General features: G+C 46.4%; 2 protein-coding genes across 2 annotated transcripts; one reads left to right on the top strand and one right to left on the bottom strand.

Moving 5' to 3' along the window:
• Positions 1 to 1746: 1746 nt before the first annotated feature.
• On the bottom strand, positions 1747 to 3024 carry LOC131682264 (uncharacterized). The gene is made up of 3 exons (XM_058963627.1): positions 2831 to 3024; positions 2447 to 2755; positions 1747 to 2381 (listed from the first exon to the last, which is right to left on the bottom strand). Exons 1-3 carry the CDS (start codon positions 2945 to 2947, stop codon positions 2307 to 2309), a joined length of 501 nt encoding a protein of 166 aa, XP_058819610.1. The 5' UTR covers positions 2948 to 3024; the 3' UTR covers positions 1747 to 2306.
• Positions 3025 to 12328: 9304 nt separating this feature from the next.
• Positions 12329 to 13240, top strand: LOC131676099 (uncharacterized). Its single transcript, XM_058955226.1, has one exon. The coding sequence runs from the start codon at positions 12329 to 12331 to the stop codon at positions 13238 to 13240; it is 912 nt and encodes a 303-aa protein (XP_058811209.1).
• Positions 13241 to 14219: the final 979 nt, after the last annotated feature.

Raw genomic sequence — 14219 nt, 5'->3', positions numbered from 1 at the left:
CAGCTGCTTGCAATTGCTGCAGTTCATTACCCGCGGTACAAACAGGCGAACCGGTAGACGAACCTTATCCAGGAGGACATAGTTGGGGAGGGAAGACCCGGAGAAAGTCACCCGAATCGAGTCTGACAATGAATAAGTTGTCTTATTATTCTCAGTTTTTGCTGAATACAATTGCTTGCATTCCAGAATCTTCACATGTTCAAGTGAGGGGTCCTTAAAGCAACCAACTCCATACTTCAACACGTCTTCGCACTTCAAACCCGGTTCGGCAACGACCCCGTCGATCTCCACTGCCAAACAAGGTATATACACCTTAAATTGCTTTGTAAAGCGCTCGCTGCGAGCAATCTGGTTTGCCTGGTCGAGGTCATTCACTAATATGCGTATCTTATTAGCTCTAACACGTGTTATCTGAGCTACGGCCGGGCAGTTAGCAGTCAGCTCCCGTGAGATCTCTAAAATATTAAGCGATTTCGTAATGGGCCGGAAATAGACCACCCAGGGCCCAGTTGAACTGGGTGGGTATGTTTTAATACGAGGAGGACTGGGGGAATCAGGGGAGGGAGTAATTTCGGGTTTATCCGGTATATCCATGGGAATATCATTCCCATCCAATGTTACTTCGCCCTCGGCCATTTAGGCACGAGGATAGCACGTGGTGTAAACGAGAGATGAAACTTATATTCAGGGGAAAGGGATCTAAGAAGTAGCGACAGATCGGGGGAAAGGGAAATGAGAAAAAAAAATACTTAGCTTATATAGCGGCTTGTCCGGTTATTGAACTATTCACTTCACCAACCTAGGCACCGGCGAACAAAGCCTGCCGCAAACAATGACTGGCCTTCACAACGTATATATTTATATTGATCCACTCTATGCACAGCACAAGAAAACGATCTGCTTCGATCGAGAGTTCAGACGATTGTGTGACTCCCCTACTGATGTAGCTTCTTTGGTGGAACGTTGATAGAAACTGATTCGAAAACTTTCTTAATATTATAATTTGTTAAGACGGAAGTAACTTCTGGATAGAGGAGCATCGCAATTGGCAGATACGAGTTATACTACGTTCACACTACGAGTTAAAACGTGTTTTAACGCTATCTTGATGACATTTTTCGTGTTGCTAATTATTATAACATGTTCTAACTCTGTAGTGTGAACATGGTATTAGGGTCGGAGGCTTTTATTTCTGGTTTTTGAATAGCGATGGCACTCACTTGTTTCCAATCGCATGCTACCCTTAACAAACTTATTAAATAATTTCAACAAGCGTCTTTCGCCAGTCTGGCACATTGTTCACCAAGTTAAATTAAAACAGAGGAGCTCTACGAGTTCATAAAGGACAGGAACAACATCCACACTAAGACCAAGCAACTAGTAACGGATATTAAATCCGCCATGAATACCGTCGAATGAGAGCAGAATACGCTGAGGATGCGGTCTGAGAACGCCGAAAGAACATTTAATGAGGCTAAGACCCAGTTCAGAGGTTCACTATAAAATAGTTCTAAAGTTTCAATATTTATGAAGTTTTTTTTGTAGTATTATAAAAGGTTAACTCTATTGATGTATGTAAATTAACAGAGAAATTTATTTTTCATTTTAAAATCCTATAACCTTCCATGGTATCTGTTGAATTAAGCTTCAAGAATGCCAATCTATCCAAGCGGAAAATTGAAATAAATTACAAATTGTTTTTTTTTTCTGATGATGTTCTCAGTTAAAAAACAAAACATTCTCAAGTACTTTCGGATATTATTAAAACATTTATTTCTTATAGTAAACATAGATACAAAAGCAAATCTCCAACGAACGGACAAAATTGTGCAGATTGAATCAATTTTCACTGTTCCCTGTTCAATTATTGGCCAGTAACTATTCAATTGCCTTTCAAGGTTCTACGCAAAGTGATGTTTCTAATCACTTCACTGGCAGTTAAAATGCATACCTTATATTACAATATAAAATACCACCTTCAGATTAAAAAAAAACTCCTTCTAAATAATAACTCTTAAAATTTGTAAAAAGCTTGTAGTTATAGTATATATTCTACAGTAGGCACACATTTTCTTGTATTTCATAGAACACTAAAGCCAGAGTACACCTAGTTTTCCATTTAAGTCACTATAGTTTGGGTATTGTTGTTGCGTTGACTTTTAAAAGACGGATTATAAGTTACCATAAATAGTACACTGCCTTAAGCTACCGGCCCACAATGGGCGATGAATTATAAAAGCTGACTCGGCTAATGAGAGTTTGAAGACGTAATTTTTCAGCTGCACACGGTGGTGGTGTGCAACCATTTAGATTCCTCGGTAGGATCGTTGAGCCAGTAGGGCGCTGAAGAGGTAGAGTGCGGACACGATTATTCCCATGATCTGAAAGTAATTGTGAAGTTTAGAATTAAAATTAAACATTTCTCCCGAATGGTAATAGATCTTACAGCAGCCGCCATATAGGCATCCTTGAGATTCGAGTAGTATCTTCCGTTGGTGACATCAACCAGCAGAATGATGGACGCTATCAGATACAGCAAGAAAGCAATGGTGTGATAGACTAATTCGTAAATAGTTTTCGAAATAATTCCACCGGTGCTGAGTGACACCAAACAAGAAGCTAACAGACAGAACGTTCCAATTAGGAAGGCAACGGCCATCAGCAGGAAGAACAGTTCCGGATTACCGCTAGCATAAACGGAGTGATAGCGACGCAGATGCCACGCGACCAGTCCCACATTGACGGCGCCGATGATCTAGCAAGTTAGAGAAATAAATAATAAGATGTGAGTAACCGGAAAAAAGTGAGAGATTTGAACTCGGAAACTAACCAATTGAGCAAGCTTCAGTAGGCCGGGCGTCGTTCTCAGATAGCCGGTGTTGAGAATGACGTGCGAGTTACTCGTTGTGGTGGTTGTTGTCCGCGTTATAACGACTGCGTGCGACATCTTGGCAGTTTAGCTAGCAACTACACTGGGCGCTGTACGTGCTGTGGTGGTGAGCTGTGTCAATGAGTGCGGTGGTGAATACTGAAAAACCGAAAATCAAAACAGTTTGTGATTAGTTTTTGTAGCGACTCTAATTCGTAGGAATGCTCGGTAGGTATGTGAACGGTTTAGTGAATATTAACAGCATTTTCCGCACGTGCACATTGAGATGACTCCCACGCGATTTCGTTGGCTGTAATGTGTTTTGGAGGTAGAACATTTAGGTCATTGCGAGCCACATGGGAACATGATAATGCAAGGTCCGGACATTGGAAGTTGGAACATCTGTAACAGGTGCGATAAATGAATAATTTGATTTGCGATCTTTCACTCGGCACTATATCAAAAGATATTTTCATCAGTTGAGAGTTAACAGGCTGATTTATGGACCGGTTTGCATATTGTACGGCGAGCGCGGATACTTACATATGCAATGCACATTATTCAATGGTGTTTAGGCAGCCGTTTTAGGAATCTGAAAATGCGAACGCCCATGGAAACTACATATTAGGGTGGGGTGCAGAAAAACTTCTTCTTCCTTCTGGTTCCAAATAACTATGTAAAATCTGGGACTGATTAGTTATGGTCAAATTGAAAATCATGAAAGTTATTTCAATTTTAATTCCATTTATTCGTTTGAATAATCCATCTAAACCTACCAAAACAATAAAATCCGAAGTTTAAAATTAATCTTCCATTGGTGTGACGGGCAGTTTGGGAGCACCAAAAACAGATGTTTACACTCGATTCGGATTGTGGCGGAAATCGTCGGCTGGGTGCTATCAGCCTTCGGCTGATCCAAGGTGTGACGCGACCCGTGCAGAGGGATGAATGGCGGGGGAGTCCCCAACAGTTCGAACCCCAGGCCTACATAAAGCTAAGACTGGGATTCGAAGTGATAGCAAATACCATGCCACGCAGAGAGCCTATGGGGCCTTACCCTGTCAAGCGGAGGTTTGATAGGGTTGACTTTCCCTAGCTATTCGTGGATCCAAAACGGAAAACACTTAGAACACTGTAAACATGAGTTTAGAGGGGATTGCGGCGATGAAGGTAGAAGAGGTGAAGGATTGCACGGAAAACAAACTTGGGGAGCTGCTGAGTAGTGACTCGTTGGAGGATGTTGTGTTTGGTATTTCGTCCTTTACCGACTCCAGCTCGAGAAGAGGATCGTACAGTGGCTAAGAAGACACAGCAGGGCTCCGAGAAAAAAGCAAGAGGAACACGGGGAAGTCGCCACTTAAGCGGAAGAAACGCTATGGGTGTCTGCTGAGAAACGGACACAAACCCGCTGAAGCGCCAGAGTTGACAAACATCCCTATATAGAAGTCAAACTCGATAACCATAGTTTCGGTGGGGTACCCTTCGAATACCCTCACCCATGAACAACTGAATGCTACTCGATGCGCACTGAGCCGCCAATGTAGACAAGGATACAGCTAAGTGGTTGCAGGATGCTGCGATCAAGTTCTTAGAAAGCGCTTCATTGGGAGCCGCTAAAGCGTCTCAGATTCCAAAACAGGCGCTGTACATCGTGTATTTTTCCGACAGGTCCGATGGAAACATCCTGCGCCTGATGCAGAATCAGAACGATAATTTCTGCACAGAACGCTGCAGGGTCGTGAAAAGATGCACGATCCTCAAAATGGCCGAGCTCCTGTTGGCGGCAGATGGAACTGATAATCTACCAACACAACCAACTGAACTACGTATTCGGAAAGGCTGGAGCGCGCCAGTTGAAGAGTGCCCCGGTCTTCGCCAAACGTGGATGTTCTAGGCAAGCATGAACTGAAAAAGCTCCCTTGGGTGGCCCAACACGAAAAACTTCACTGATCATGCATCAGCGATAACGAATGCATCGGTGGCAGCCCCTCTCACGAGTAATACACAAAAGCACCCTACCATCGGCGGCTTACGAACTGATACACAAGGAGAAGAGGATCCGAAACCCCCTGTAGGCGAAGGTGCGCAAACGGCAAGGTCCAAAGCAAATAATGGGCCAATGAAGCCCACTGTAACTTCGAGCAGCACACAGCCTGCGACTAGCCGTCGGCAGAAAAAAGAAGAGAAGTGTTGGCCCCAAGAATCGACGGCAGAAAAGTACCAAAACAATGAGCAGCATTTTCTGCATCCAAGTGAACCTTCATCATGCAAAAGGTGCCGTAAGCCTCCTTACCCGAAGGTTCACCACAAAGTGCCTATACATCGCTTTTCTACAGGAGCGGTGGGCAAATAAACACAAAATCTTTGGTTTAAATTCCTTAGCTTATAAGTTAATATATTCTAAAGAACTCCGAGAGCTGCATTTCTTATAAACGGAGCAATAAAGTTCTCTTTAACAACAGGATTCATTCAACGAGACGTTATTGCAATAACAGTGGAGGCCTCCCATTATGCAGATCTCATATAAAGAAAAAAATAAAAAGTTGGCGCGTTTCTGACGAACCTAGTATATTTGATCACAAACACATAATGTTCGCCCTAGAAACACAGGCCAATAAGGATACTAAATTGGTGCGCGTATTCCGCTCACACCTGGAACAGTCGAAAAGAACGAGGAGTAAGATTCAATCTCTGATAATGCGGTAAATTACCTACGAAAGAGGATCATAACCGCCTATAATGACAGTTTCCCGCTTCTGACGAGGTCTGTATGTCGTGATGTTCCTTGGTGAAACGAAAATCTAGCAACACTTTAGAAGGCCCCTGTCAAGAACGTAGCCAGCTATAGAGCCCGAAGTGCCCGGTCCGCATCGAAACCAAATAGAATTTTTTTTGGAAGCCGATTAAAAAATGGAAACTACCCGAAGTTTGGAGTCCCTAAGACCCTTGGTGAGGTTATTTAAAAAAATTGAAACGTGGCTTCAATGTTAAAAGTCCCAAGGAATTTTTTTTGTCCTCAAGGAAATTTTATTTTTCAAGACTTATTGATCACAACCAACGCACCAAGATTTTTTTGTTTCGAAACTTACCTTTAATTTATTTTATCTTTTTTTTATAAATTATCTAACCATATGTATGGGGTTGGGAATCGAACCTAGGAGAGCTGCGTACAAGGCAATCACTATGCCTGTCCCCTTATCAATTAATTCCTTTAACTATTTTTTTAACTTATTTATTTATTTATTAACAGATTAAGGCCGAAGTGGCCTGTGCCGTATACAAAAGATTCCTCCATTCCACTCGGTCCATGGCCGCGCGTCGCCAGCCACGCAGTCTGCGAAGGGTCCGCAAATCGTCTTCCACCTGGTCGATCCATCGTGCTCGCTGCGCGCCACGTCTTCTTGTACCGGTCGGATTGCAATTGAGAACCGTTTTCACCGGACTATTGTCCGACATTCTGGCTACGTGCCCGGCCCACCGTAGTCGTCCGATTTTCGCGGTATGACAGATGGGCGGCTCCCGCAACAGCTGATGCAACTCATGGTTCATTCGCCGTCTCCATGTGCCGTCTTCCATCTGCACTCCACCGTAGATGGTACGCAGTACTTTCCGTTCGAAGACACCAAGTGCGCGTTGGTCCTCCACGAGCATGGTCCAGGTCTCGTGCCCGTAGAGAACTACCGGTCTAATCAGCGTCTTGTAGATGGTCAACTTCGTACGACGGCGAACTCTGTTCGACCGAAGTGTCTTGCGGAGGCCAAAGTAAGTACGATTTCCTGCCACGATGCGTCTACAAATCTCTCTGCTGGTATCATTGTCGGCGGTCACCAGTGGGCCCAAGTATACGAACTCTTCAACCACCTCGATTTCGTCGCCACCGATGCAAACTCGAAGCGGGCGGTTCTCATTCTCTTCTCGTGAACCTCTTCCTACCATGTACTTTGTCTTCGACGTGTTGATGGCAAGTCCGACGCGCATGGCTTCTCTTTTCAGTCTGATGTAGGCTTCCTCCATCTTCTCAAAGTTTCGTGCAATAATATCAACGTCATCGGCGAAGCCAAGTAGCTGAACGGACTTTGTGAAAATCGTACCACTCGTGGCGATCCCTGCTCTTCTTATTACACCTTCCAGCGCGATGTTGAATAACAGACACGAGAGACCATCACCTTGCCGTAACCCTCTGCGTGATTCGAAGGGACTCGAGAGCGTCCCTGAGACACGTACTACGCACATCACCCGATCCATCGTCGCCTTCACTAATCGCGTCAGTTTGTCCGGGAATCCGTACTCGTGCATAATCTGCCATAGCTGATCTCGATCGATAGTTGCGTATGCGGCTTTGAAGTCGATGAACAAATGATGTGTGGGCACATTGTACTCGCGGCATTTCTGCAGTACTTGACGAAGAGCGAGCACCTGTTCCGTGGTAGATCGTTCGCTCATGAAACCCGCCTGGTACTGCCCCACGAACTCTCTTGCAATTGGTGATAGTCGACGGCATAGTATTTGGGAGAGTACCTTGTAGGCGGCGTTCAGCAGGGTGATTGCTCGGTAATTACAGCAATCCAGCTTGTCGCCCTTTTTGTAGATAGGACACACGACACCTTCCATCCACTCCTCCGGTAAAATCTCCTCCTCCCAAATCTTGGTAATCACCCAGTGCAGCGCTTTAGCCAGTGGCTCGCCACCGTGTTTTAGTAGCTCGCTTGGTATTTGGTCAACCCCAGCGGCTTTATTATTTTTGAGCCGGCTAATCTCCTCCTGGATTTCTTGGAGATCCGGAGCCGGTAGTGTAATGTCTTCCGCGCGTGCTCCCAGGTGCGTTACCGTGCCATCCTCGTCGTCTGCTGCATCGCCGTTCAAGTGTTCTTCGTAGTGCTACCGCCACCTCTGGATCACCTCACACTGGTCCGTGAGAAGATTCCCGTTTGTATCTCTGCACATGTCGGCCTGTGGTACGTGGCCTCTGCGCGAGCGGTTCAACTTCTCGTAGAATTTCCGTGTGTCTTTAGCGCGGTACAGCTGCTCCATCGCTTCGCGATCTCGGTCTTCCTGCTGGCGCTTTTTGGTCCGGAAAACCGAGTTCTGCCTGTTCCGTGCCTGTTTATATCGCGCCTCGTTCGCCCTCGTGCGGTGTTGCAAGCATTCTCGCCCATGCTGCATTCTTCTCTTCGACTAACTGCTCGCATTCGCCGTCGTACCAGTCGCTTCTTCGGTCCGGGCCCACCGTACCTAGTGCAGTGACTGCGGTGCTACCTATGGCGGATCGGATATCTCTCCAGCCATCTTCAAGGGCAACTGCGCCTAGCTGCTCTTCCGTTGGTAGTGCCACTTCCAACTGCTGCGCGTATTCTTGAGCCACTCTGTCATCTTGTAGCCGCTCGATGTTTAGCCGCGGCGTTCGGCTTCGACGAGAGCTATGCACTGTCGAAAGTTTTGAGCGCAAGCATACTGCAACCAGGTGGTGGTCCGAATCTATATTCGCACTGCGATAAGTGCGGACGTTTGTGATGTCCGAGAAGAATCTACCGTCGATTAGAACGTGGTCGATTTGATTTTTTGTTACTTGGTCCGGTGATCTCCAGGTGACTTTGTGGATATCTTTGCGAGGGAAGAAGGTGCTTCGGATTACCATTCCACGGGAGGCTGCGAAGTTCACACATCGTTGGCCGTTGTCATTTGATACGGGATGCAGGCTGTTAGGCCCGATCACCGGTCTGTACATTGCCTCCCTTCCTACCTGTGCGTTCATGTCGCCGATGACAATTTTCACGTCTCGCAGAGGGCAACCGTCGTATGTCTGCTCCAGCTGCATGTAGAATGCTTCTTTCTCGTCGTCGGGTCTCCCTTCGTGTGGGCAGTGCACGTTGATGATGCTGTAGTTGAAGAAACGGCCTTTGATCCTCAACTTGCACATCCTTGCGTTGATCGGCTGCCACCCGATCACACGTTGGCGCATCTTGCCCAGCACTATGAAGCCGGTTCCCAGCTCTTTGGTTGTACCACAGCTCTGGTAGAAGGTAGCCGCTCGATGCCCGCTTTTCCACACCTTCTGTCCCGTCCAGCAAAGTTCCTGCAGCGCCACGATATCGAAGTTGGGGGGGTGTAGGTCGTCGTAGATTATCCTGTCACATTCTGCGAAGCCGAGCGATCTGCAGTTCCATGTTCCAAGTTTGCTGTATTGCTGAATCAGCTGACACCTACTTTCATAACTGAGCAGACGGACAGAATCTCTCCACGGTAGTCTGAGAAGCGCAAAACGTAAAAAGCGTCGTTGCATGGACCCCATTCTCTCAACATCGTTATTACAGTTTGAACTCCAACCTTCACAGCAATACTCCAGGATTTAACGCGACAAAGAGCAATGAATATTCGTAAAATTTTTGGCAATCCTGAAGATGCATCCCAGCCTTCGAGATGCTTTGCTAACTGTATAGGAGACGTGCTGTTTAAACGTAAGTTGCGAATCTAGTATCACTTCTAGATCCTTCACGTGACGAACGTGTATCGTGTAGACGGTAGTTACAACAATCCGGGTCTTTTTTTTCATGAGAATGAGATCACCGAGTGATTTTTCGGATTTACACACATGTGGATCGTGCTACACCCATCAGCGAAGGTTTCAACTGTTGTTGAAGTAATCTACAATCAGCAGTCGTCCCGGTCCTGTATGTGTGTGTGTGTGGAGAAGGGGTCTTCCGAGACGCCTTTCTCGGCAAGTATTATATAAATTGTAACGATACCACGGTTGAGCCGATTCACGCTTCCAACTTAATGTCTGACTCTCGCCGTAAGCTGCTGCCGTCCCGTTCCTGCTCTCCGCATCACGCCATCGGGTTTCAACGCATACTGGGACGCACCGCAATTGGCACTATGGAAGCCCTCGATCCCCCCCGCCACAGTCGAGCAATTGCCGCCAGCGATCATCAGTCGTCCCGGTCCTGTGACCCAGTGATGGATGAAAGGGTCTTCCAACCCGCCACAAATGGCAAGTATACATCTGATCCGAACACTTCAAGCGCTAATGAATTTCTCTCGCTGACGATGATCGTCGTATTCTGGGGCGCGACGCAGTTGATTCGGGATACTTCGAATCTCCTGCCACAGTCGACCATGAGCCGTTCCGATATTGTTCGTGGGATTGACGAAAGGATCTATAAATAGAGTTTGGCGAGAAGCTACCCGTGCTACAGAAAACAGCCTTCGGATGGATAGTGTCTGGAAGATGCCAAGATGTAAACAAGGAGGCACCGTTTGTTTCATATCACCTCAGCCGCCTTGATAATCTTGAAGCTTTGGTAGGAAGGTTTTGGGAGCTTGAATCGTGCTCATCAGAAAACAACTGGTCTCCATCGGAACGCGACTGCGAACAACACTTCAAGAAAAACGTATCACGCGACTCCCAAGGCAGATACGTCGTGAAGTTACCAAAGAAGGAGGAATTGCTGCCACAGCTGCAGGACAACAGCCTCAACGCTCAATGTCGTTTTTGTCGCTGGAGCACAAACTCGATTCAAATAATGAGTTCAAACACCTTTATCATGAGTTCATTCATGAATATATTTCACTAGGACACATGCTGGAGGTCCCTCTGACGGAAATTGGACAATCGCCGCAGTACTTCTTACCGCACCATGCTGTGTTACAACCGGATAGCTTCGATACCTCATGCAAATCTCAATCCGGAATTTCTCTCAACGATGTGCTTTTAGCGGGACCGACGATTCAAGATTCACTGATATCGATCGTTATGCGATTCCGGATGCATGCCTATGTCGTTAGCGCAGATATCGCGAAAATGTACCGTCAAATTTTGGTATACCCGGACGATCAAGACCTGCCAAGAATATACTGGCGAGACAGCAAGCGTTTGCCACTGAAAATGTTCCAGCTCCGAACGGTGACCTACGGGACGAATAGCGCATCGTTTCTCGCCACCCGTGCTCTGCAGCAACTTGCAGAAGACGAAGAAGTGATTTTCCCACTTGCTGCTCCAGTAGTCCGCAAGGACTTTTATATGAACGATTTGCTCACTGGATCGAACGACCTCATTACTCTGAAAAATGTGTGCGTTCAAGTTATCGCTATGCTCGACTCTGCTGGGTTTCCTCTTCGTAAGTTCTCGTCAAATTCTCAGGAAATTATTGATCTCGTTCCCGAAGCACTCCGAGAAACAAAAACCTTACTCGAATTCGACAGCCATTCGTCAATATAGGCACTCGGACTGATTTGGGAACCGGCGACTGATTTTCTCAGCTATAAAATTCCTGATTGGCCGCTAGTAGAAGCGTACACGAAAAGGAACGTTCTTCCTAAGATGTCGAGTCTGTTTGATCCGCTTGGCCTGCTTAGTCCAATTATCGTGAAGGCCAAGATTTTCATGCAGACGTTGTGGAAGACAACATTGTCGTGGAACACCAGGCTGCCCAGCACTTATCGACAAGCCTGGGAAGACGTGCAATTAAAGGATCTACGTCCCCAATTAAAGGATCTACGAATACTTCGTCATGTTCTTTCACTCCGGAAACCTCAAGCAGTCGAAATGCATAGATTTAGCGACGCATCGGAACAGGCATATGGAGCCTGTGTCTATATCCGCTCCATTGCCGAGGACGGCTATTGCACAGTTCGTCTTTTCGCGGCAAAGTCACGAATAGCTCCGTTGGAGGTCAAGTCCATCACCCGCCTCGAACTCTGCGCAGCTCTTCTTTTAGCCAATCTCGTGCACTTGGTTGCAGAAACTATCAACTACCAAGCAAGGTGTTTCTTTGGACTGATTCGTCGATTGTGCTGCACTGGCTTGCTTCAACACCCTCGTCATGGCAAACATTTGTGGCGAACCGTGTTGCGGAAATACAACGTCTCACTACCAACGCATTTTGGAAGCACGTTCCCAGTTGTGACAACCCCGCTGATCTAATCTCTCGTGGTATGAACGTGACGTGATTTCTACAACAGTTACTTGTGGTGGAACGGCCCTCCCTGGATAGCAACCATCAATCAACCTTGGCCTGAGTCCATCCAAATTCCCGCGCGACATTCGCTTTCCGAAGAAGTTTTGGAAGTTCGGAAGCAGGTTTTTCATGTAGCGATTGCCAATGACGATCTCGTTAAACGCTACTCGTCCTACACGCAACTATTGCGGATCGGATCACTCTGTCGACGCTTCGCCAACAATAGTTTTACAAGTAAGGGTTCTTCGGACCGGACTTCAGACCGATCTCCAACCTTGAAATGCGTGAAACCATGATGTCACTCGTGCGGCCGATTCAAAGTGAGTTCTTTGCGAAAGAAATAGCGGCTCTCTCCGCAGGCCAACATGTAACATTCATCCAAGCATCCAGAATGGCCTGATTCGAGTCGGTGGCCGAAATCGACTCCGATAGAAAACATCCGCAGGTGCTTCTCGAAAGGCATCCATTCACGTTACTTGTCGCCGAGTCAATCCACCGACGAACCATGCACGGGGGACCACAATTTACATTGGCAATTATGAAGCACGAATTTTGGCCTTTGCGTGGTCAAGACTTGTTGCGCCGTGTCGTTCATAGCTGCGTTACTTGCGATAAGGCCAAGCCCAAGATCATCGAGCAGCTTATGGGTCAGCGGCCACCAGAGAGGGTCAACCGAGCAGATCCCTTTCAGTACGTTGGAGTGGACTTTGCAGGGCCAGTCTATCTTAAACCAGCCACTCTTAAAGGAGCGCCTATAAAGGCATATGTTGCGGTGTTCGTCTGCCTAGCGGTCAAAGCAGCGCATCGTGAGCTAGTGTCAGACCTCACATCAGCCACCTTCATCGCGGCACTCCGTCGCTTCATCGCCCGCAGAGGGTTGCCGAGCACCATCTTCTGTGGCAATGCGACGAATTTCACTGCTGCCCAACGCGAACTTAAAGAGCTTCGCCAATTGTTTCTGTCACAGCAACACAGGGATGCTGTACTACTCGAAGCCAGCACCCATGCAATCAACTTTCACTTCATACATCCACAAGCTCCGACGTTCCGTGGTTTATGGGAAGCCTGCGTCAAATCCTTCAAGCATCATCTTCGCAGAGTAGTTGGGAACAGTCATCTATCGTTTGAAGATTTCTCTACAGTTCTCGCGCAGATTGAGGCTTGCCTTAATTCACGGCCAATTACACCGATGTCTGCCGATCCGAACGATGTGGAAGCACTTACTCCTGGACACTTCCTTGTCGGGCGTCCGCTTCTGGCAGTCCCAGAACCCGATTTAGACCACATCCCCGAAAATCGGCTCGATCTTTGGCAGAAAATGCAGCGCCTTACTCAACATTTCTGGAAGCGATGGCACAACGAGTACCTGTCTACGTTGCAGCTCCGTTACAAGTGGTCCACTGTGAATCAAAATTAGCTGAAAGGATCGATCGTATTAGTACGTGATGACAACCTCCCTGTCGGAAAATGGTCGATGGGAAGAGTGCTTTCTGTTCACTTCGGTGAGGACGACCTCGTCCGATTCGCTACTGTGAAGGTTCCTGGGGTTGCCAAACCCATAACACGTCAAATTACTAAGCTTTGCTATCTGCCAATCGAGGTCGATCCAGCAACCATCGAACCAGGTTCGTCGTCAACGCACAACCGGGACGTGCTTTTCGTAATGTCGGAAACTCAATCAGCTGAAGCTGAAGAATTACCTTTCAAGGTGGCCGGCATGTTAAATACTTAACTTATAATTAAATTCTAAATTTCATATTAAACTTAAATTCTATTAAGGCTAAACATGCAATATAATATTATTAACAGCTTAGATCCACCCTACGTAAATACAAAATACATAGCTGGATCCAATCCAGCAGAACAATATCCTATTGTAATCGCATTGCTACCCGCCGGCCACGCTTATCAAATGTGCAAATGAACAGTCGAATTAAATCAATTGAACAGAACACATCACATCTCGTCATTGCTCCGAAACGAGTCAAATTTTTCCACGTGTTGAGTTTCGTTTTGCAAACCTTCCGCCGCGAACCGTGTCGTTAGAAGATTCCTAGGGTCGTCTCGAACAGATATATTTCAGGATAAGGTCAAATTATATAGAGATTATAAGTGTTTTGTATGTAAAAATGTCTGAGAAACACGATGGAATTCAAATTTCCAAAATTAAAATATACCTATTGCGAGAAAAATGAACTTTAATCTTTTAACACGAAAAAATCGCATAGATGGCAGCTCTGTCGCTATGAACTAATATTTTTTCTAGACACCTTGAACTTTTTTCTAGACCCCTTCAAATAGCATTTTTGCATTGATTTTAGAGTAAACTGTAACTGAGTCGTGTGTCTCAAAGTTACAATCACAGTTACAGTTGCACCAGGTCCGCAACTGCGCTT

This window comes from Topomyia yanbarensis, chromosome 1 (genome assembly GCF_030247195.1).
Source record: "Topomyia yanbarensis strain Yona2022 chromosome 1, ASM3024719v1, whole genome shotgun sequence".
Taxonomy (NCBI): domain Eukaryota; kingdom Metazoa; phylum Arthropoda; class Insecta; order Diptera; family Culicidae; genus Topomyia; species Topomyia yanbarensis.
Note: the sequence above shows the minus strand (reverse complement) of the source record. Positions and strands in the feature narration are given on the sequence as shown.